This window comes from Stegodyphus dumicola, chromosome 6, assembly GCF_044657685.1.
Source record: "Stegodyphus dumicola isolate Sdum_Otavi_A_Nest chromosome 6, ASM4465768v1".
NCBI classification, from domain to species: domain Eukaryota; kingdom Metazoa; phylum Arthropoda; class Arachnida; order Araneae; family Eresidae; genus Stegodyphus; species Stegodyphus dumicola.
Window position 1 is genome coordinate 164,046,023 of NC_140773.1, and position 23,421 is coordinate 164,069,443.

General features: G+C 30.3%; 1 protein-coding gene across 1 annotated transcript in view; it reads left to right on the plus strand.

Moving 5' to 3' along the window:
• The first annotated feature begins 324 nt into the window (after positions 1 to 324).
• The window catches only part of mRpL16 (mitochondrial ribosomal protein L16), a 34,342-nt gene continuing 11,245 nt past the window's right edge, over positions 325 to 23,421 (plus strand). The window contains exons 1-4 of the mRNA XM_035375670.1: positions 325 to 482; positions 1,245 to 1,310; positions 12,225 to 12,382; positions 23,118 to 23,249. Of these exons, the coding sequence (XP_035231561.1) occupies positions 404 to 482; positions 1,245 to 1,310; positions 12,225 to 12,382; positions 23,118 to 23,249 (435 nt within the window). The 5' untranslated portion in view covers positions 325 to 403. The remainder of the gene's footprint in view (positions 483 to 1,244; positions 1,311 to 12,224; positions 12,383 to 23,117; positions 23,250 to 23,421) is intronic.

Consider the following 23,421-nt stretch of genomic DNA (forward strand, 5'->3'; position numbering starts at 1 on the left):
TTAATTTCTTTTTACAATTGAAATTCTGTTATTCATGATTTAATTCAAGTCCCTGTTAAACATTTTTAACAATTTACATTCATGTTACTTTAAAACAATTTTTGGAATTAAACTTACTAACTATGGATTCACTCTTTTTAGATAATTCTACTAAAATTAATCTTAGGAGATAATATAATCAATATTTCTTTAGTAAGTAAATTATATTTTATTATATATATATATTTTGTTTTCACTTATATTTAGGATTGAAAGAAAAATATAGCATAAACTTGCTATAAATGAGTTGAAGCAAAGAAAGTGTAGAATACATATTCTGTGGCTGAAGTGAGCTGAAGTGAAAATGCGATATTGTTTGTAATGATTGTTTTCAAAGTGGAGAAAGCTTATTTTCGAAAGTAAAATGAATATTTTACGGGCCAAACCTCTGCTTGAATTACATCAGATTCCTTATAACCTGTTATTACAAAATTCATTGAAACGTTAGTATTATGTAATTTTTAATTTTATAACTTAAAGCCTCAGTAATAATAAATTAAGCTAATTTTCATACTCCCACTATGGCAATAAAAAAGTTTATTTTTTCTGAAGCATTTTACAAGAAAGAAAAGTCTTTATAACTAATGCTTACATTTTTACAAATAGTGAATCTTATACAGCATAATAATTGCTAAGACTGTAAATCTGTGTATGCTAAAATACATGTGTACAGATACAATACTTGCTTGCGTATGTCGCTTATTGCCGCATGTATATTTAAAAATGTGGTAACAATACAGCTATTCTGTGAAATGGTTAAATCGGCGATGCAGATAATCAAAATGCCAGAAATAATTTGACTGTTTTAATTGAAAAGTTATGTACAGTCAAACTTTCATGAATGGAAAGCTTCTGGATATGTATATGTCGAAATAGGAGATAAAAACACTTTTTTATAATGGACGAAAGTGTTGTGTCATTTCCTAACAGGATTTTCTACCGTATATGGCTTTGAGTTGCATCTCTTAGATGTTACTTGTGTATATGTCAGTATTACAGAAGTGATTGTCTGTGCATTATAATGTTACTTAGGAACAATTTATTTTATGATAAAAACTCTCATTAAATCCTCAGTTTTGTCATTATAATGCATTAAAATTCTATAGCATTTTATGGTTAATTTTTGCTGCTGATAATATATCAAATTATTTAAATTCAGTTATTATTAATTTTCAACCATTGATTAATTAGCATGTATATTTCAGCTTTCTTATTGTATAATGCCCGAAGAAATAAGACAAATTATGAAATGCCACCCCCTTCATTTGCAGGTATGTGATCTTTAAGCATTTGAATGTTTTGAAAATTATTATGGCCATGAAACTTTAATAAGTGAGTTCACCTATCAGTGAAATAGTAATGGCAGATTATTCATAAGCAAATAAATGAAAATATCTAAAACGAATTATATTCATATAGAAAGTATTGTTGTTATTTTCTTACACAGTGGAACCTGTATTAATAGGGTCTATGAATCTAGGTCTCTCTTAATCCAATTGATAAAAATCATTTGGAAATTCATAGAATAATCATTAGGAAAATCCAATAATATTAGAAAAAGCTATTTAAAAAGTCAGGGTAAAAGTACCTCTTCACGAAAATTGGCAATTTTTGGGCGTACATGGATACCAAGTTTGTGCAATTCTTTGACTTGTTATTTTGGCTTTGTGTAGTGGCGATTTTCGTGCCAAAGTCGCCATCACACAACTCCAAAATAACAAGTCCAAGAACTGCACAAACTCAGTATCCATGTACACATAAACCTATTTTTACTTTAAAAAAAAAAAAAAATCAGAGAATTGCACACTTCCTTGACTTGGTCCATGTACACATCGATGTATATTCACTTAAAAAGCCAAAGGAGCAGCCAACAAAATATATATAATCTCAATGAACTGCGTTTTAAATCAAACAATGAAACAACATAAAAAAGGAAATTCATCTTAGCACTACACAAAGGAAATATCAACTTACCTTATTTACAAATTTATGTGTCTTCTGTCAAACAAAATTCCTTAATAGAATCCAGAAACTTCCTAAAATTATCTGAACTAAAATCTGTATACTGGCATCGCCACATAAATTCACAAAAATATCCTCCATAGTGCCAGTATTGTCCGACGTTTGACCATGAGCATTTCCTTCCTACAAACAGGATACTTATTAATGGCTATTAAGTAAACCTTCATTTACACACCAGTCAATTAATGTTTTTCCCCTTTCACTCCAAATTGTACAGAAACTTCAAATTAATCTTACCACATTCAGCCATTTTACTGTGTAAACCAAAAAATAACAACATACTTCTTACCCCAAATCCGACACACACTTTCCAAATCTTTTCCCACAATTCCAGTTGATGGCAGTTATGCAACCAATTACTTCAAAATAGACTTTCCATAACGTCCAACTACTCAGCAGTCGCGTAGCTAGAACTCTTGGGCCCCAGTGCAAAAAATGTTCCTTCCTCCCCCCCAAGTAAATTTACTGTGCTTAACAAATGAGGGGAGAAAGTCTAGATTTGCGGAGACTTTTAAATAAAATCCAGTAGGTTTTACATGCAAGTATATTTTGAGTTTCTATATAAAATCTGTGCCAATCTATAAGTCTTTTTCGCTTAATTTAGCAAGCTAGTAAATAACTGGTTATGTTATAAACTGACAGACAACATGATAAGGAAACGTATAAAAAAAGAAATTACACTAATATATAGCGCTCTGTGATCGACTGAGCTTACGAACATGACTTATGCAATAATATATGTCATAAATAAGAACTTTTATAATGTAAATGATACATTTGTTAAATATAAAACATATTTATCATAAATTTCGTAAAGAAAACTATTTGAACATAGAATTTTTGTAGAAAATATGTATGATAAAGTTCCCCCCCCCCTTTCTTTTAAGAAAACTTGGTACACTAAACTACTCGAATACGTGATTTTTGTATGTGTTTTAAGTTTAAATATGTAAATGTAGTTCAGCAGGACATTCATAAGCCTTCGGGACCCTATGCGACTGCATTCCTTGCATACCCTAATTTACGCCACTGCTACTCAGGTTACCATGAATGGAACAACAACTTGGCGATAAATGAAACAACACTTAGCGATAATCCAAGGAGAACCCTTAAATCTACTCTAACCCTTCACTAGTTATTTCCTTAACTCACTGATATTTCATATCAAATTTCAACATCAGATTTTTTATTTATTTATTTACTTTTTAAGGAATAGAACCAGTAATTTCAATTATAAGTATCACTACCTGCTGTAGACTTTGTAATTTGAGAAATAATACAAGGATAGGACAATTTTCATGCAGAATAAAGGTTGTACCCTACATTGCATAAGATATAGTTATTTAATGAAATGACATCATTTAGCTGAAGAATGAAAATTAATCAGCACTGACTACCAAGATCATCTGATCTATTATACCAAATGATTTTTTATCCTGATTTGCCAGTGTATATTAGAAAAATACAGGGGTTTTCATCTGCAAAGAACCCGTTGGCGCGTTGCAGTTTTACTCGCCAAGTTCACCCACGGATCGGTGTACAGTTTTAAGGTATTAAAACACATGGAAGTAAGCCATGTAAACGTGGTATTTAGTGCATATAATCAAAATAATTAAAGAATAAGTAACATAAATTCAGGTTAGCAGAGAAAACAATATATTAAGCATATGGAAGTGAAAATTCAAAATTAAACGGTTAAACGTGATATACGAAAATAAATTTTTATTGAATTCAACAATATATAAAGTCTAAAGGAACTAAAATAATCATGTAATAATGACCCCTTTTTCTTGACAAAGTTATCTATTTAATGGAAAAAAATAGTAAAATACAGATCTGTCTTTGAATATCTTTCAATATTATAAAATTCCAAAATAGTCCTGTTTTTAACAGTGCAGTTTCTTAAGAAATTGTGAAAGTATAAAATCAAAAGCCATTACGATTGATATCTTCATTGCATAATTTTAAAGTACTTCCAAAACTATGATTGAAAATCCATTATCATTATATAAATGAAATGCAGCTCATCAGCAGCCAACCAGTAAAGTGACTGAAGTCTGGTAGTTTGTTTAACCAAGCTAATGGACAAGTTGTATGATTGTTTTCATGGTATTCCCATTATGTAACATGAATTTAAACCAGTTCCCTTCAGAAAGACCTCCTTAAAAGCATCTGTGCTCTTAGGCAGATATCTCTCCCATGCTTTTCCATAATTTAAACAAACCAAACCCAACTGATGTACGCTGCTAAAAAATTTTATTTAAAGTCCACATTGCAAAAATTGTAAATATGGTCCAAGTTAGATAATTTTAAATGCATATATTTATATTAATTACACTAATTTCATATATTTATCATATGTCTATTTTATCATTAATTATTATTAATATATTTATGGACAACATTCCTTTTGGTTGATCTTTGGATTATGGTAACCTGGCGATAATTTGGTGACCAACTCTGATACAGCAACCCTCTATTTTTTTTTCGCCACCATTTTGTCTTCACGAAGTAAAGACATGTTTCTTTTCTTTTTATTTACTCAACACTTTTTCCAACAATCTACTAGCCAATTTACACTTATGCTAGAAATTTTATGTAACAAAACTGCTTAATCATGACAAATATTAACTGCAGAATTGGGAAAAAGTGCACAATCGCAAACTCCTTGCATGTTTTTCAGAATAGCACATACACATAAACCATTTACACGTCAACTTCTTTTTACTTAAAAAAACATCCCAGAACTGCACAAAAATGGCATTGCACACACTCTTAACTTTTATCCATCTACACTGCTATTTTCTCATAAATTACAAAATTTGCCCGAAAATGCAGGAAAATTTTCTGAATCTTTAAACTCTGTAAAAAGCACATATATGAAATTACCTGATCGCGAAAAAGTATATACCCTTTCCAAGGATGAACATTTCCACATATAAAATAAATAAAATATCCAAAAACTTTTACCTCTAAATTATTATATTATAAACGTCACCAACGAATTTTTACCGCAAACATTAAAAATAGTTACAAATACTTAGTGTCAAATATTTAAATTATTTCCATACACGTTTACTTCAACTGAAACGTATACCAAATTCCTACAAACATAAAATTCACAAAATAACTATCATTTAATTAAAATATTACTAAACCATGTACACATCGACTTATTTTTACTTAAAATAAATCCCAGAATTGCACAAAAATGGCATTGCGCACACTCTTCACTATATCCATGTACACTGCTTTTTTCTCATAAATTAGAAAAATTTCATGAAAATGCATGAAAATACTCAACGTATTCTACTCGAACATATTCCAAAATACTACAAACATATAACTCACAAAATCACGATCATTAAATTAAAATATAATTAAATCAAAAAACACTACTTAAAATATAAATAAGCACATACATTAAATTAATAAAAATTAGATTACAATCCTAATTACTTTAAACTAAATCATTGCTAATAACAATTTTTCATAATACCATATTAATTTATTTACTCCTTACATTTAGAACAATGCATAAAAATAATATCCTCAAATGATTAAAAATACTAACTTACCTAATATCCTCAAATGATTAATTTAGTTATATTTTAATTCTTCAGAATCTTCATTACGTGGCACGCACACTTCCCTACAGAAAGAGTTCCAATCGGCTGCAGTACTACTGCTAATTTCTAAATCCGAAATCCAGTAGTCAACTGGCAGTCTATTCACCCAGTAATAATAAATTAATAAAATTTCACCCATACTCAAACTACTTTCAGCAAACCACGTACCCTTCCTTACACTCCGTTTCACAAAATGTCCATTTTCACCAGATTTCTTGCACTGCCATTCAAACTTATCTGTAATATCCTTCCTTTCACACAATCTCAACTTATTATTATTATCAGATAAACGCATTAAAAATTTAGAATTCACTTTACATAGCGCCATGCAATCCGAAAATTAATCAACACTATTTCACACAACACACTATGAAGCTTAATACAAAATAATATATTACTACAGTCAAAAGTCGTTAATTCGGACACCCATAATCCGGAATGGTCTATAATCCGCACCTCAAAGCTACAAACTTTCTGCGCATGCGTCGTGTTGACGCATGCGCGTAAGACCTTTACCGCTGCGAATTTGCGCGTGCGCAAAATACGTTTACGAATGCGCGTTTAATGTATAACGGACGGGATAAGCTAAGCTAAAATTATCTAATTATCTATTTCAGTTAATGTTGCAGATTGTGTTGTTCCTTAATCTTTGAATTGGATCCGGATTATTATTTTTTGCAGACTGTTAGAGCAATTTTATAAAAGTAAGCTTGAACTTTCGATTATGTCGAATAGAATTTCCGATATATATTTAGTAATATGTAAAGGATATACAAAGCGAAAGTATCTTTCGGAGTCCATTAAGCAAAAAATGGAATTGCTGCAAAAAATGGATAAAGGCATATTCTTTGTTTATCTAAACTTAAACGTTTGTTTATCTAAACTTTGTTTATCTTTAACGCTGCGGCGGTGTGCAATGAATTGGAAGTTGATTTATCAGCACTATCCTTATCTTGAGGGCAGATGTTTTTATTTTATTTGGCTTATAATTGCTTACTCAATGTAGTATTTCATCTCAATGTACTCCGTCTTTGATATGATTTAAATCAAATGCCTCGTCATTATAATTCGCTTCCGATAGCGAAGAAAGTGACAGAGTTTATTGAAAATGAATAAATTTCGATTGACAAATTAGTCGGTATTCTCGACACAGCAATTATAGGACTTGAACAGCGGACCTTTGTAACTGAACAAGAAATTATGTCTGTTTATAGAATTAAAGAGAATGTATTATCACATAAAAAACGAAGCAACTGAAACAACTTACATTGAAAGAAATGTTTAATAAAGTAAACCAATAAATATTAAGCTTTTCTTTTGTCAATTTTGATACCCTTTAGATCATAATTGTTCTTTATTTCGTAAATTACGGTTTCATATTTTTACTTTTATAATTTCTGCATGCCATTTTACCAGATTTAAACTGATGATCTATAATCCGGAAAAATCGATAATCCGGAATCGCCGAAGTCCCGACGAGTCCGGATTAATGACTTTTGACTGTACAGATATTTTTCCAAATTTTACCCCCTTTTCCGATTAAAGAACTGTAATTTGTCCATTAATGTCACATGACATATCTCATGATCTCTCATTTTCCTCACACAAAATAATGCATAATCGGAACTCAGTACTTCTCACATTATTACCAAAGTCCTAGGTAGTAACCTTTATCGCCTCCAAAATGTCGCCAAACTACCTGTTACCATATTCCAAAGATCAGCCTTTCTTTTTTGATTGTACTGTTCAATTTATCTTTGATCTTAATTTCACTTTTAAATTTTCACACCATAATTATTTTTATAAGTCTTCTGAAATTGAGTGGCAATTTCACTCAATCAAATCTGACATAAAAACTATGTCAAATATCAGTCACTAAGAATGTATGGATTAGGTTTTTCATGCAATCTGTTTTGTTTATTTCATGCTTATGACTGCACGAGAAGACTTACGTAAAACAAATGTTGTGTCACAAACAGTGATACTGAGATGTTATTTCACATATAACTGAGAAATACAGCATTAATTAGCTCTGTAATTGTTAAAAGAAAGTATCCTAGCTTTTAAAAAGCTTCGTTGCATGTAATATGAACTTAATTACTTTATCATTTTTAGAATAAGAAGGGTTTGTATATTTAATTCAATATTCAAAGTATGTGAGGGCTAGATGAAATAGGCATGCTTTTGTGAATATTTTCTAGGATAAATAGGCTCATATTTACATCACTTAAGGAAAACCACGAAAATGTCACAAAATTCACAAAACACATGACAAACAGAATAGATTTAAAAAAAAAAAAAAATAACCTGCATAGCCAGCTCATTTATCAGGATTTGAGCCGAGATTGACAACGTGACCAGTATTCAGCTATGTTGACCACTCATAGGGCAAATCTAAAGAGAATGCGGGTAAAGTGCAGAATCGCTCACTTATTTGTTTGGCGTTTTTTACAAAAGGAATTGAATTCTTGTTTTTTTTTTTTTTGACTTTTTAAGTGAAAATAGGTCGATGTGTTCATGGATAAAGTCAAGGGAGTTGCGCAATGCCATTTTTGTCCAATTCTGGGGGTTTTTCTAAGTGAAAATAGGTCGATGTGTACATGGATACAGAGTTTCTGCAATTCTTAAAAATGCGCCAAGCAGCGGGTAATTCTGCACCTTCCCCGAAAATGCCTGTAATCAAAATTTAACTATGTGTTGTATGGCAGGATTGCTTTCTCAAGTACTGAGGTAGGGAATACTTAATCTATTCTTTTTTCTTTTTTTTTTTTTTTAAGTGTTTGGTCACGGTATTATTCGTTACATGTACTTTCCATAATGCATATAGAATACTAATATTTCTATTACAAGTGTCTTTTTTTTTTTTTTTTTTTCATTTTTAAGTGTTTTGCTTGTTGATATTCTCAAAATTGTATCTGATAATTAGTACAATAGACAATAGACTTATATGATAGATCAGAGGTGGCTACACTTTATGTCAGTGAGAGCCACAACTGCATATTTACATAATTTTAAAATAAGTGAAATAGGTTTCAAACAGCAAGAAATGTCAAATTCCAAACAATCATTCAGTGACAGTCTTAGTTCAGTAAGAGCCATGCCCCTGTAATAAATTAATGCATGACTTTTAATACATCCATTTTACATAAACAGTTTTTCTTTTTTTTTTTTTTTTCAAATTGCAAACAGCTTAAAGCATTTTATGTTGAAACAACTGCCTGTTTTTTTCATAATATATTTGACAATACCAATAATTTTCAAGAGTACTGAAATTCTATTTAGTAGCATTGTTAATAAAAATTAGAAAATTGTACATGTTATTATTTTTGAAGAGTCATTTGCACTTGGATTCGTTACACAAGTAGTGGTTTGCTAATTTTGATGACTTTGGAGATCCATAAAACTCTTCTGTCATTTTAGAGAATTAATAATATTTTTTATTAATCATCTAATTGTGTGTCTGAAATCTGAAATCTTCTCAAATGTTATTGTTGGGAAAACATTAACAATATATTATCTAGTTACAGTTTTAAGCTATAAATATTGTTTTTCTTATTATTTTAGATGACAATAACCAATAATAAAAATAAAAACATTACTTTATTGGGTAAAGTGCAGAATCCCCCACTTATTTGTTTGGCGCTTTTTACAAGAGTAAGAAGAATTGGATTTTTGTCAATTTTCTTTGACTTTTTGGTACTTTTCCGTTTTGCCGGCGCAAGTGATAAAGTCACCAATAATGGTACAACCGATGCCAAACGGAATGTTCTCGCTGGTAGCCTTTTACGCCTTATTTTCAAAACAAGTCACAGCTTTTTCTTACCAGATTGATTGTTTCTTTCAATACTGGCATATCATTACATAGAATTTTTATCAGATAGTTCAGTTTTATGTCTAAGGCAATTTTCGGCAATTAAGTCAATTAGGATGCAATCACAGCGTTTACCCGAAGCCGAAAATATAGAAAAGGTAATGTCAAGGGTTAAATTCATCAATTCTAATGAGAATGCATTAGCGAAGTAAAGCACTGCAGTTTTACATAATTTCTGAGTAAGTTATTCGTACGAAATTGAAATATTTCTTGCATTTAGACTTGTGTTCCAAATTAAGATTTAACATGAAATTAATGTAGATAATTAATGAGAGCATTAGATTTTTGTAGAGTAGTTTACGTGACATGAGATCGCTTGGGGTCACGTGATATGAACCGGCGAATCATGATGTTGAACCATGAAAGCATAGTAAATTCTTAAATTAATGTCTTTTTACAAATTTGTTGTCTTTATTTATTGGCTTTTTATAAAAGTTTAAGCGATATTAAAATGTTTATGCCTTCTTTTTTAAAAAGAATTCTTAGAACTAACATATTTTTAAATATTTTTTATGTGTATACTGTATTTTGTCGCCAATAAAGTCTGCTTGGCGAGATTTGCGCCGGCGAAACGGAAAAGTACCGACTTTTTAAGTGAAAAATAGGTCGATGTGTACATGGATAAAGTGAGTGCGCAATGCCATTTTTGTGCAATTCTGGGATGTTGTTTTAAGTGAAAATAGGACGATGTGTACATGGATACTGAGTATGTGCATTTCTTAAAAACACTCCAAGCAGTGGGTGATTCTGAACTTCCCCTAATTAATTATTTAAAATGCATATTTTGGCAGCCCATGAAGTCAAAGTATTTTAGGGGTTGGAAACCTCAAGGTTCTGCTTGGTTACCGCTACGTTAACAGCCGTTTTACCAGTTCTCATTGACCCCCCCCTGACAAATTTTCCTTTGCAAACTACCTTAATTATATAAAAATATTTCTATCAATTTATTGTTAAAAGTTCATAAAAAATAATGTAAAAATACAAAAAACTAATAATAAATAAGTGAAGAATAATTTAAATCGGCAAATGCAAACAACGACGGTAATGATTCAACAAAATGAATGTAAGAAATGGTTGCAACCTTCGAACAACCAAATAGGTTGAATCTGCTGGGTCACCAGATTTGAACTATTATCACTAAAGTTGGTGATGTTTACATTTACCGGGTTCTTTGCGGAAGTGCTTCCAAGTGCAGTTCCTAACTAACTTTGGGGCTTTCGAGCAAGGAACTGAAAAAGGAGTAAACTTTACTGCAATCCTGCTGTAATTTCCCCCCCCCCCATGATGAAGATAGAGATTTTAATAAAGAAGGCATTCTATAGCTGAGTAATACTGTATTTTGTCACTTGTGATGATGATCTAAGATTACTCTCGTAACTGGAAAACTAAAGTTAAGTTCTACACATCCTAGTAGGTTAGATAGTGAGTTTTTACTACATTGCAGAATACTCACAAAGTACTGGAGGTTTAAAAATAACCTTTCTATTTTAACTTAAATTGAACATAAAGGGATAACTTTTGCTATAGACAAAACTAACACTTCTCGCTATTTAAATTAAGCAATAGCAGTCAATTCCATTCAAGCATTGATACGTAGTCTAAGACTACATATAAAATAGCATAAGAAATAAACTTATTCAAAGTATTATACCAGAGTACAAATTTTAAGCATCAGCTAGCGAGAATGCCAAAACTGGATCACTTTCAATCAATGTTGGCAAAAATTAGGAACAACAGATGCACTTGCTAGAAGCTCTCAAAACTAAGATCCAGAATGCTCAGCTTAAATACTTTCAAAACTAATTAGCATTTGAGTGGAGAATTTAGGAAGGAAAAGTTATAGCAAAGATCAAAATCACAGTAACTGGTTAATTAACATAAGACACCCTGCAATCTCATTTTTAAAAAAGTATTGGATCATTATATGATGTATTGATTGGGTTGCCCATTATTAAACAAACAATATGCTGCACAGGGACACAGCTAGAGGGGGGCAAGAGGGGCATCTGTCCCCGGGCGCAGAATCCAAGGGGCGCCAAACTGATGTTACGACATTTTAGAATTAAATGTTTTCCATCCTTGGCAAGCAGTAGGGGGCGTGAAATTTTCAGTTGTCCCTGGGCGCTGAAAACCCTAGCTACGACTCTGATGCTGCAACACATGTAGAATATTTTTGCGCAACTGCATTCGAGTCTACTGTGTATTAGATAGTAATTTCTGATCTAAAATCATATTGAAGCTGAACTTTGAAATTAATGACATCGTCAAGCATTGTGAAATGAATGAGTTTTAAATAGTGAGTTGAGTATTTTGTCGTAATTAAATAACTTTGAATTTCTTTTGGTAATTTATTCTTTTTCAATTTTTGAAGAATAAAGAAAAGAGGGAAGCAAAACTTTATTTTAGTGTTGTCTTAATTATTTCCTTTTATGCTTTACCTATGTTTTTTATAGTACAATGTCTTATTTTCTCCTGTTAACAGTGCCCCCCCCTCATCTTTTGAATGTATGTATATGTTTTGATACTCTAAATAAGGGAACTTAAATTCAGTATTAAGATTTTTTTTAATAATTTCCCATTATTTTGATATACTTCCAAATAGAAAGATAATTAAATTGTGTTTTTGCTGTTATATCCTTTATTGTAATTTTTTTCCATCTTAGACATAGAACTTCCAGAACAAAGAAAATTGCCTATTATACCAAAAATTCCACAGTATTATATAAACACTAAACCTCCTCTTCTTCGTAAAAGTCATGAAGATATTAGAGGGCCAGAAACAGTTCATAATGAACTTCTGCACAAGCAGTATGGAATAATAGTGAGTATAAAAGATTTTTGAAGTATATGTTTGGTGTATTCATTTAATTTCTTCTTTTTTTTTTTTTTTTAATTTTAAAATCAGTTACAGTTGTGCTGCAAAATTTTATTCTGATGTATTTAAATTTTTGCAATGCAAAACAGGCTATTTTTATCTTAATTATTTGAATTAAATATTTGCAATGAAATGTTTTGTAAAACTATTTTTGTACAATATGGCAGAAGACCAAAAATATATTCTTGGAAGCATATAAAAAATATTTAAATTATTAATTATATTAAATTTTTAATAGTTAGTCTTAAAACTTTAGACTGTTCTAGCTTGATGTTCTCCCTCTAAATTATACAGAATTATTTTCTGATCTATTGCATAGTTCTGTTGTTTTAAAGTCATTTATTCACTATAATTGTTAGGAAAATTATGACTTTATATAAAATTTGCCATTCTGATATGATGAAAATGTGTTTATTAATTCCAATCATAATAAAAGCAAAAAATTTCAATTGCTGAAATTTTTCTCAATTAAAAAGAGTAGAAATTAACCGTCAGTTATTGATACAAGTTTAGTAATTAGTCATTATAAAAGTTAATTCTAATTAGTGTAATTTTGTTTGATTAAAACAGTACAGCATTAATATTCAGTTAAAAGTTTATTGGCATTTGATAACAGTGGCAAACATAAGCTATAGAATATATTATATATATAGCTATAGAATATGATATATATAGCTATAGAATATGATAAGCTATAGAATATATTAGCTTTTATCAATGCTGAATTAGAAAACCATAATTTTTAGTGTTAGCAATAGTTACCAAAGCCATCCACGTATTCCTAACTCACCACAATTTTAATACTGAGTCATTTAATGTCATCATTTTACCTGAACCTCGTCTCCTTCATTATAAATTTTTTCTAATCAATTACCCTGTTCGCATAGTGGTAGGCGAACTGGCTGCCATAGCTTTAGGCCCTAGTTCAAAGCCAGGAGAAGCCATCGATATTTGTAAATGTATAGTATCTTTATAGCATAGAAGTGCTCAAAATGCCAGTGAGCCAAATTCCTTATGGAAGATTATGGTAGGGAAAAAGGAGTGAAAAACCTTCAGGTTCATCCTCAGGATTCTCCATCAAAATAACTTCTTTCTTAATTAAGACTTCTTTCTTGTTGGCATAGTTAACCTCCCCCCCCCCCATAGTGCATCGTGGGGAACCTTCTCAGTTATAAGATGGCTAAATGCTTATGGGTTTGACCATTCCCAACAAATGCTTAACTAGCAAAGCATCCAGCCATTTAGGTAAGAATATTCCTAATCAAGTAGCAAGAATATCTTCCAAGGCCAATATTTCTCTGTGCATTAACATCATTTGCTATGGAATCCAAATTTTAATCTGAATCTTTTGTAATCCTGTTAACTACAAATTTCATTGTTGAATTTCAAGCTGAATTTCAGCTAAAAGCAATTTCATGAATTGAGAGATTTTTCATCTTCAGCTGTATGTAATATTTTTGAAAAAAAAAAATTCTGTGTTTTGAAATTAATTAAATAAAAAACAAAGATTTTTCGAGGTACAGTCAATGCACACCAAGCAATTTTTGCTACTTTTTGATTATCCCCTGAGTTGGCAGCTTATTGGAGAATTTGTGAATTGGTGAAAAATATTTTGTTTGGCTATCTTTAGGATTTATAGACTGTCATCTATTTCAATGATACATTTGTGCCACCTGTATGTTTACACTTCTTTTTCCATACAAGACATGAATACTTATCTGATACAATTACACCAGCCTGCAATTGTGTAGAGCAGCGGTTCTCAATCTTTTGACTAACAAGTACCATCTAAACAAAAATTTAAAACCTTTAGTACCACCAATACATTTTACAATCATTATTTTTCAATTCCTCAATAGAATATTTAAAAATATATATTTTGCAATTTGCACAACCTACTGGCTATTTGTATTAAGTATGCACACATGAAAAATATTAGATTAAAACTTGGTTACCATTTTAATTATCAAAATTCAAATTATAATACTTTAATATTTAATTCTAAAATTTAGTGTCAAATTTGGGTCTGTTTAAGAGATATCAATTTCTTTATATTGGATCTTATTTCACTTAGTTTTAACCTTAAATTAGGACTCTCTTTAAATTTTGTCCTGAATTTATTTTTCAAATACAACATGGAAGAGAATCCCTGTTCACACAAATAGGTTGCATAAAAAGGCTAGAAATTTTACTAGTTTTAATTGACATGCCTTGAAATTCTTATTTTTCGGTTCAGTAAAAAGTGTGTTATTTTTTAAATCTTCAGTTAGAATTCTATCATAGGAAATTTCTATTAATTGTTCTTTTTCTTCAAGAGATTAAATTTCAGGTAATGGATTGAGCAAAATGGATTTCTAATCCAATTTTCTTTTTCATAATCCACAGGAAAATACATCTTGAAATTATTGATCAATGAACAACAATCATTTTTAATATTAGATGCGAACTCTTCTTTTATTTTCAAATTATTTTCAGATACAAAATCTTCTAAAATTGATAAAAAGTTTAAAATATTATTATCCAACTCTTTGATTATTAGATTGAGTTTTTTATCGTTGCATTTATTTCACTTTAATGGTAAACAAATTACTACTTTGTCCTTGTAATCCTAAATTTAATTCATTTAACTTGAAATGTATATATCAGCTAAATATTGTTAACATATATTTAGCTGATATGTACATTTCAAGTTAAATTAATTAAATTTAGATATATATTTAATATCAAATAATAAAAAATATCAGCTAAATATGCTAAACACCGAAAATATCAGCTAAATAACTTAAATGCTCCAACCATAATTCACTAAATAAGAATTCTTTCAATTCAAATTTTGAATCACAGAGGAAAATTTGATTTCTGATTGAAGTTCAGAAAGACAATTTAAAACTTTGCCTCTGGATAACCACCTTACTTCGAAATGTAACAAAAGCATTTCATGTTCTCTGCGTATCTCTTGGCATAAAATTGTAAATATTCTTGAATTTAAAGCTCGGCTTTTCATAAACTTAACAATTCTCACAGCTTGATTCAAAACAATTTTCAGGTTTCCGGAAATTGTTTTGGCTTCATGATGAATTGAACAGTGAGTAAATTTAGTATCAGGTGCGACATTCTTTATCTGAGAAATAAGGCAGTGCACTTATTCCAAAGAATATCATTCTCAGACATAAAATTGCCAATTATTTTGAAAATTTCCTTTGCAGTTGCTTTATCATGAAGAGATTCACAAAATAAATACCTTTTGGCAATCTGTTTATCTTCTTTGAAGCGTATATAAACTAATAATAATTGAACAAAATTCGTTGTATTAGTACTTTCATCCAACTGCAATGCGAAATATTCACTGTGTTTTATTTTTTGAACGAGCGTCTCTTTTATGGAATTTGCCATTTCATGAATTCATCGATTTACTATATCATTTGATAATGGCTTATTAGTAAGTTCATTAGCCCCTTATTCATTTAATAATGTCAAAAAGGTATCTTTAGCTGCTGGTAATATAAGGTTTTCTCCAATAGTGTGAGTCTCCTCAGTCTTGGTAATTCTTAGGCTTATTAGGTAACTAGCTTCCAAAGCTTTTTCACTTGAATTAACAAAACCTTTGATTACTTGTTTACAATTCTTGAACTCTGATTATTTCCTCTTAAAATGTTCTTCAGATTTATCCTATAAATGAGCATGCTTAGATTCAGGATGTCTTTTAAGAATCGATAGTTTCATACTTTGATTGGATAATAGTTCACTGCAAACCACACAAAGAGATCGAGATCCATTTCATCTTCATTCCAAGTAAACCCAAATGATAAATAACTTCCATTATATTTTCTATAAACACTTTTTTCTTAGTGCTAGTAGATTGTCCTGGATCCATCACCTGTGAATCATCATTTGTTCGCTTAGTCAATTGTAGTCATTTTTCCAGTTTGAAAATCTAGGTTTGTTTTATTATTTTTTCATAACTGTTTAACCTTTTCAGGATGATCGTCCCATTTATGCATTCCCTAAGAATGTCTCTTACAGCCGGGCGTCCCATCCACGCATCGCTAGAGATTGCATTCAAAGGCCAGGTGGTGCGTATGCGCATTTTAAGCTGGAATGTTTTTCTGAAGGCCACCAAATGGCATCTTATGCCCATTACTTTTGAAATGAACACAGCTTTAGGTTCCTGACCTAAGCTTTAGGTTCCTGACCTGAGTTTGATATACTCTGCTTGACTTTGGTATTTTACTCATCAACTGTTGCAAGGGGGGAAGGAAAGCGTAAATAGAGGTGGGCTCTTTAAATCGCTGCGTGCTAATATAAACATTCACGTGTCTGATTTATATCCAATTGTTCTGTTTTGCATTGCCTTCAGATATATTTCCGTTTCTTCTCTTTTTATTTCGGTAAGCCTCACCTCCATTCTATTATGGCGGAAAGGTGTTGTTTATCAGAGAAAGAATACCCTTGTATGGTTAATGAACCATTTACTAATGCAGATGAGAGGGATGATTCATTTTCTAAAGAGTTAGAAAGTGATACTTTTTCTAGGAGTTAAGTGATACTTCTCCATACTTTGAGATTTACCACACTCAGTCTTCATTTTAAATTTTGTTACTTCCTACTGTAAATGGTCTTTATTGCATTGTTTATTCATTTTAAACTTTATTGATAGATTTTATCAATTAAAACTTTGGAATAATTTGAATAGCACTTCCAAAAATTTTTTTACAAGATAAGCAATTTGTTAAGTATATTTTCATGTAAAATAAATAACAAAAGTGTTATTAAGTGCTAATTTTAACATATATAAGAGCTCAAGTAGTAATCTAAAATGATACCAAAAATTACAATGCTATAAATTAAATATATTTTTTATATCTCATAACAGTGCTCTTATTTTCAAAGAATGCTTAAAGTGAAACTTTTTTTTCATATATAATTAGCCTTAGTGATGCAAAACCTTCGTCCTGTACGGTGACTGCCTTCGATTCCCTTCCGTCCTGCACGAGCGTCTTAAACAAAGGTGCACCATCACGAAAGGGTTATGCACAATATATTACGATTTCTTCAAAAACAAATGACAATAATCTCAAATCACGTCGAAAAGTTAGGAACACAAAGCAACAAAAATTTTAAATACCTGCTGTCTCTAATAGCAGGTATTTTTTATTTATTTAAATTGAGGTAAAAAACTGATTCTATATGATAATAGAGCAACATGAGACTGGAAATGGTGGTGACATAAAGTGGAGACAATCTAATAAATCGATCAGCTGTAAAAAATTAATCAGATACTGTAATCTTTTTTATAGAAACTTTTATTAAAGATTATTATTATTTTTATACAAACTTACTTTTATTCCTATTAAATACGACATCCGTTTCTATTATTCCTTTTAATAACATCGTTTATGGAAATTTTGTTATGTCTATGTCTAAAAGAATATTTGTGAAAATAAGAACAGGTTATTTTGCTAATGTTTATGAGTGGCTATTCACCTGTAATAAAGCTCAGATTGCATACATTTATGACTGTTAGGGAAAAAACTTAAGCAAGATGTTCATGTATTTAATTTTTGAATTTAATAGTTAAAAATATTTTGTTTCTTTGCATACCACCGGTTTAGAATCGCTTGTGTAGAGTGATGATCCCAGTTCTTCTTTACAGAATTTCACTGATATATATTCCTTTACTGAATAATAAATAAAGTGAATAGCAGCTCTAAGTAAAATATGGCCGTCTTAAAACCAATTTCCAATGTGCATTTGAGCACTTTCCTTGTAGTTTTTAACATTGCATTCTCCCAAAATTCAATCTTTTAGGAAGTACAACTTTATAGAATAGATATTTTTGCATTCTGTATTACTAGACAGAACTCTATATATCTGAAATAATCTTTTGCTTTCTTTTGGATCAACTGCAGGGAAATACACAAATCAGTAAAATGATGGTTAAATATAAAACATGTAACTTCAAGTATATTCATTTGTATGTGTATGCACATACGTTTGTTGGCTGTTATTACGTGTATCGTCAAAAATATGCTTAAAACATGGCAATTCTGTTACATGGTAAAATTAAAAGCAAGGCTGCATATAATCAGAAAACACCCAAATTTCTATAGAAAAATATGTGCACCAATGCTGACTATCCACATTAAATTAAATATATTGTTCTTATATCTCATAACAGTGCTCTTATTTTCAAAGAAAGTATTTGAAAAATTTATCAATCTTAGGTTCTTGTTGCCACTGTTGCGTTCCCTCTATCAGTTCGGTGTCCGTCAATAAAATTGCGGGAAAAACTTCGTGGACGAAAATGCTGTGGAGAAAACAATGCAAGGCGAAAACATCATGCTACAAAATATCGTGGGAGAAAACATCATGGTACAAAACATCGTCGTCGAAAATAAAGCGGTTCAAAAACTTCACAGTTTAAAAACATCATCGTCGAAAATATCATGGTAAAAAATAAAGTATATACAAATCATCGCATGACGATAACATCGCAGATATGCTTTTTTCAGGCTTTAATAGCTGTAAATGAATATTCCCATAATAATTTGTGAGCAAAAGATAATTTTTACTTTCATATTTTTTATTAACTAATAAATTTTTGCTGAGAAAATAAGAAGGAAACTTAAGCATAGAAAATTAATGCAACTCCATTATATAAAAAGATATCCAGTATTAGCACTTGATAGAATTTTAAACCGACATAGTTAACTAACAAAGACCATTTATAAATCATTTTTACTGGTAATTTTTCATAAAAAGTATAATCTATTAAGTTGCATTTAATTTTCTATGCTTAAGTTTTCTTCTTACTTTTTCAGCAAAAATTTATTAGTTAATAAAAAATTGTGAAAGTAAAAATTATCCTTCTTTACATCTTGCGCTCACAAATCATTATGGGAATATCCATTTACAGTTATTAAAGCCTGAAAAAAGCATGCCTGCGATGTTATCGTCATGCCATGATTTGTAGATACTTTATTTTTTACCACGATATTTTCAACGACGATGTTTTTAAACTGTGAAGTTTTTGAACCGCTTTATTTTTGACGATGACGTTTTTGCCTTGCGTTGTTTTCTCTGCGACGTTTTCGGCTGTAACCATCAGTTCTTACTAAAACTACGACATGGCACCATGTTCATTTACTCTGTAAAATAATCTAGAATCTCTAGAGCAGAATTTGAGTGCACTCTGTATTAGTTTTTTGGGAGTATTTCGAAAATGATGAAGACATCAGCTTAATTGGATGGTGATTTTCTGAAAAAAAAAAAGTAACCCATAACAAAGCATATATCAGTGCTTACTAAAATCGTTACCTAGCGCCATGTTAGTTTTCTATTTTGAATACTGCAAAGTACTCCAGAACTTTTAAAAGTTTAAATGCACTCTCTATCATTTTTTTTTTTTTTTTTTTTTTTTTAGAATATTTCGAAAACAGTGAAGAAATCAACCAAAATAGATGGTGATTTTCTGAAAGCTCGTTTCCAGTGAAAAAAAAAAAAAAAGAGCTGATAACAAAGCTAAACTGAACCCTTAATAATTTATCGATGCATAGATATAGATTTGTAACTGTTGCTTGCTCAAAAGCCAACACGCTGCATAGTTTGTTTACACTCCAAATGGACAAACAAAAAACATTGTGTACTCTCAAGCATTTAGATTAAAGGTGCACGAAAATTAATATTGTTTAATATCTAAACAAAAATCTGCAGTTCTATTGAAGCTTAGTAAAGTTTTGCACAATTCACCTTGAACCAAAAAAAAACAGGAAAATCGCTGTCTGAGGTTTTCAAAAAAACTACTGCTATAACCCTAAATGAAGATCCTTTGGAACTACTCTGATATGCGCCCTCCAGTCGCCAAATTTTTCGCCAAACATTTTTGGTGAGAAACTCCACGCTGCCATATAATTATTTAGATTTTTTGTCTACATTTCGAACTTTAAGCCTAAAATGTCTCCAAAAACACAGATTTCACACATGCAAAAACCACGTTTTGAACACACAATTTAAGCTAAAAATCCAAAACAAAAAAACAAAATTAGATAGCAAAAACGTAAAGTTTCTAACCAAAAATATTTGACAAGAATCCATGTACACAGTGATATTTTTTAACTTATAAAAGCATCTACGAATGGCACAATCTACGCAATGAATGAACCTACGCACACCTCGCTTTAATAAATTAACATAACAACAATAAATTTCAAGGAATACCAAGTACACAGCATCCTGTTTAAACTTTTAAAAAAATCTACAAATTACACAATTTAGGCAACGAATGAATCTATGAACTACTCACTCCTCGCTTTAATAAATTAACATAACAATAAATTTCAAAGAAAACCATGTGCACAGCATTCTGTTTCAACTTTAAAAAACTTCTACAGATTGCACAATCTAGACACTATGCACTAATCAAGAAAATAAACTAAAATAAATTTCAAACAATTCAAAAAAAAAAAAAAAAATAACGACAGAAATTCAAACTAAAAAAAAAAAAAAAAAAAAAACAATGAACATAACATTATACAAAATAAGAACAAGAATAAAATAAAATGCACTTACCATGAATTAATGCTTTTTCAAACAGCAGAAATACCAATTTCATACTGCCTTTAACATGCCGCCATGTAATCTCTATCGTATTTATATGACAGCCAGACACACTATCCAGAAAATTCATACTATGGTTTACAAATAAATAAAATCACAAATCCCTACTTCTATCATGCACAGCCACTAAAAATAATCTCCCAGACCGACCCTCTTCCCACTTTTCCAAACACCCACTGCCCCTAAGTAGGATGGCCACAATAATATTTCCTTTTGCCAAACTTCAATTCAACAACTTCCACCAGTTTATCTTTCCCCCCCTATCTTCTCAGACACAGATGCGAACCAACGAGCTCCAGCAAAAGATTTTTCAATGTCAACAGGGTTGCCATACAACACACAATCGCGTTAAAAACCAGCGCAGAACACATATCGCCACATTTGGTGAAATTAGGGCATATATCAGAGTTGTACTGATCCTTCTGCATAAAGCCCAGGCAATACCAGATACTTCAGGTATTTATAAATATTATTAGTCAGTATGCTACATGATTTATTTTTTGTGCAGTTTTAATCATTTCGAATCTTTCTGTATGGAGTTTGATGTATTGTTTTTAATGAGGATTTTTATTATTCTTTCCATGATATACTTAAGAATCATGATTGTATTCATCTGTTTTTTTCTGTTGCACAAAACAAAGAATTTTGTACTTGATCTAGCATATCTAAAATTCGGCCAAAATGTAAACTTAGATTGGCATAGATTTTGAATAAACTTCAGACCTTGACCTCTTTTCCTAAAGACCAGTGACGCATCAATGTTCTTCCAAACTTTATTTTTCTTTTAAATTTCTGCCAATAATATTTTTCTTTTGTGCATAATATGCAATGTATGTTTTCAACAAATATGTTAAGATAATTTTCATCTTGTATTACTAATAAATCGATCAAATAATACTGGACATAATTTTTGCATTTTATAATTTAACATACAAATTTATTGTTATTCAAATTAGGAGAAATTACAAGATAAATACTTTAAATAATAATATTACTTAAATTTTCTGGGTAATTCTAGTGGATCATTATTTTTGTTACATTAAAATGATAATTTTCAGCATATTTTGCTAAGTATTTGAGTTTCATAATTACTTTTTTCATCAAAATAACATGATACAAAGGAAACTGTAGACAATAATATTCATCATTCACTAGATAATATATTTTATAACTAGAAATTTAGCTTGTAAACATTATACAAATTTATCTTTCAAAGTTTCTTCCTAAAATAAGTTTGAAAAAGAAAATATGTTGATCTAAAGTAAGATTTATTTTCATTGAATAAAATATTTGTGTTAAAATTTGATTCCATTATAAAATAATTTGATTTTTTGCTCAAAGGTGTAAAAATGGTTATATATTTCTTAGTAGTATGATGTATTATGGTGAATTTAGTGTTTATATATGCAGTCAAAAGTCTTTAATCTGGACTCGTTGGAACTTCGGCGATTCCGGATTATAGATCACCAATTTAAATCTGGTAAGATGGCATGCAGAAGTTATAAAATTAAAAATATGAAACCGAAATTTATGAAATAAAGAGCAATTATGATCTAAAGGGTATCAAAATTTACAAAAAAAAGCTTAATATTTATTTATTTACTTTATTAAACATTTCTTTCGATGTGCGCATACGTAAAGCATACATTACGCATAGTCGAAATTAGAAAATTGCAACCAGAAAACTATTTTGCTTACAGTCTGCAAAAAATAAGCCGGATCCAATTAGAAGATTAGGGAACAACGCATCTGCAACATTAACTGAAATAGATAATTAGATAATTTTAGCGTAGCTTATACCGTCCATTATACATTAAACGCGCATGCATAAACGCTACGCGTGCGCAGAAAGTTTGTAGCTTTGAGGTCCAGATTATAGATCATTTCGGATTAAAGATTTTGACTGTATATATATCTTGGTATTGTGATGAAGTTATTAAGAAAATATTATCCAGTTATTTGGTATACATCATAATTTAATGGTATGAATTTTAACTAAAAGTACTTTTTATTAAAAATAGGCTGGTTGAGTGACCTTGTAAAAAATTTTATCATGTGTTTGTAGGCATTGAGCGGTGGGTATCTCAAGTATGGTAGCATTGAAGTAATCAGAAATACTGTTAACAGGGAAATGGACACTAGAAAAACATTTGCTGTGTGGCGTGTTGATCCATTGTGGAAACCACAGCCGAAAAAGGTAGATTTCTGTATAATTTTATGTATGTTTAAATAGTAGAATTTCATTGAACTTCTGGTTCTGAGAGGAAAATATTTCTATATTCGGTTTATTTAGTTCATGTGTATATCTATGTATTTGTCTACTCAGCAACCAAATTATAAAAACAGCTCAATAGCACGTCAGCACAAAT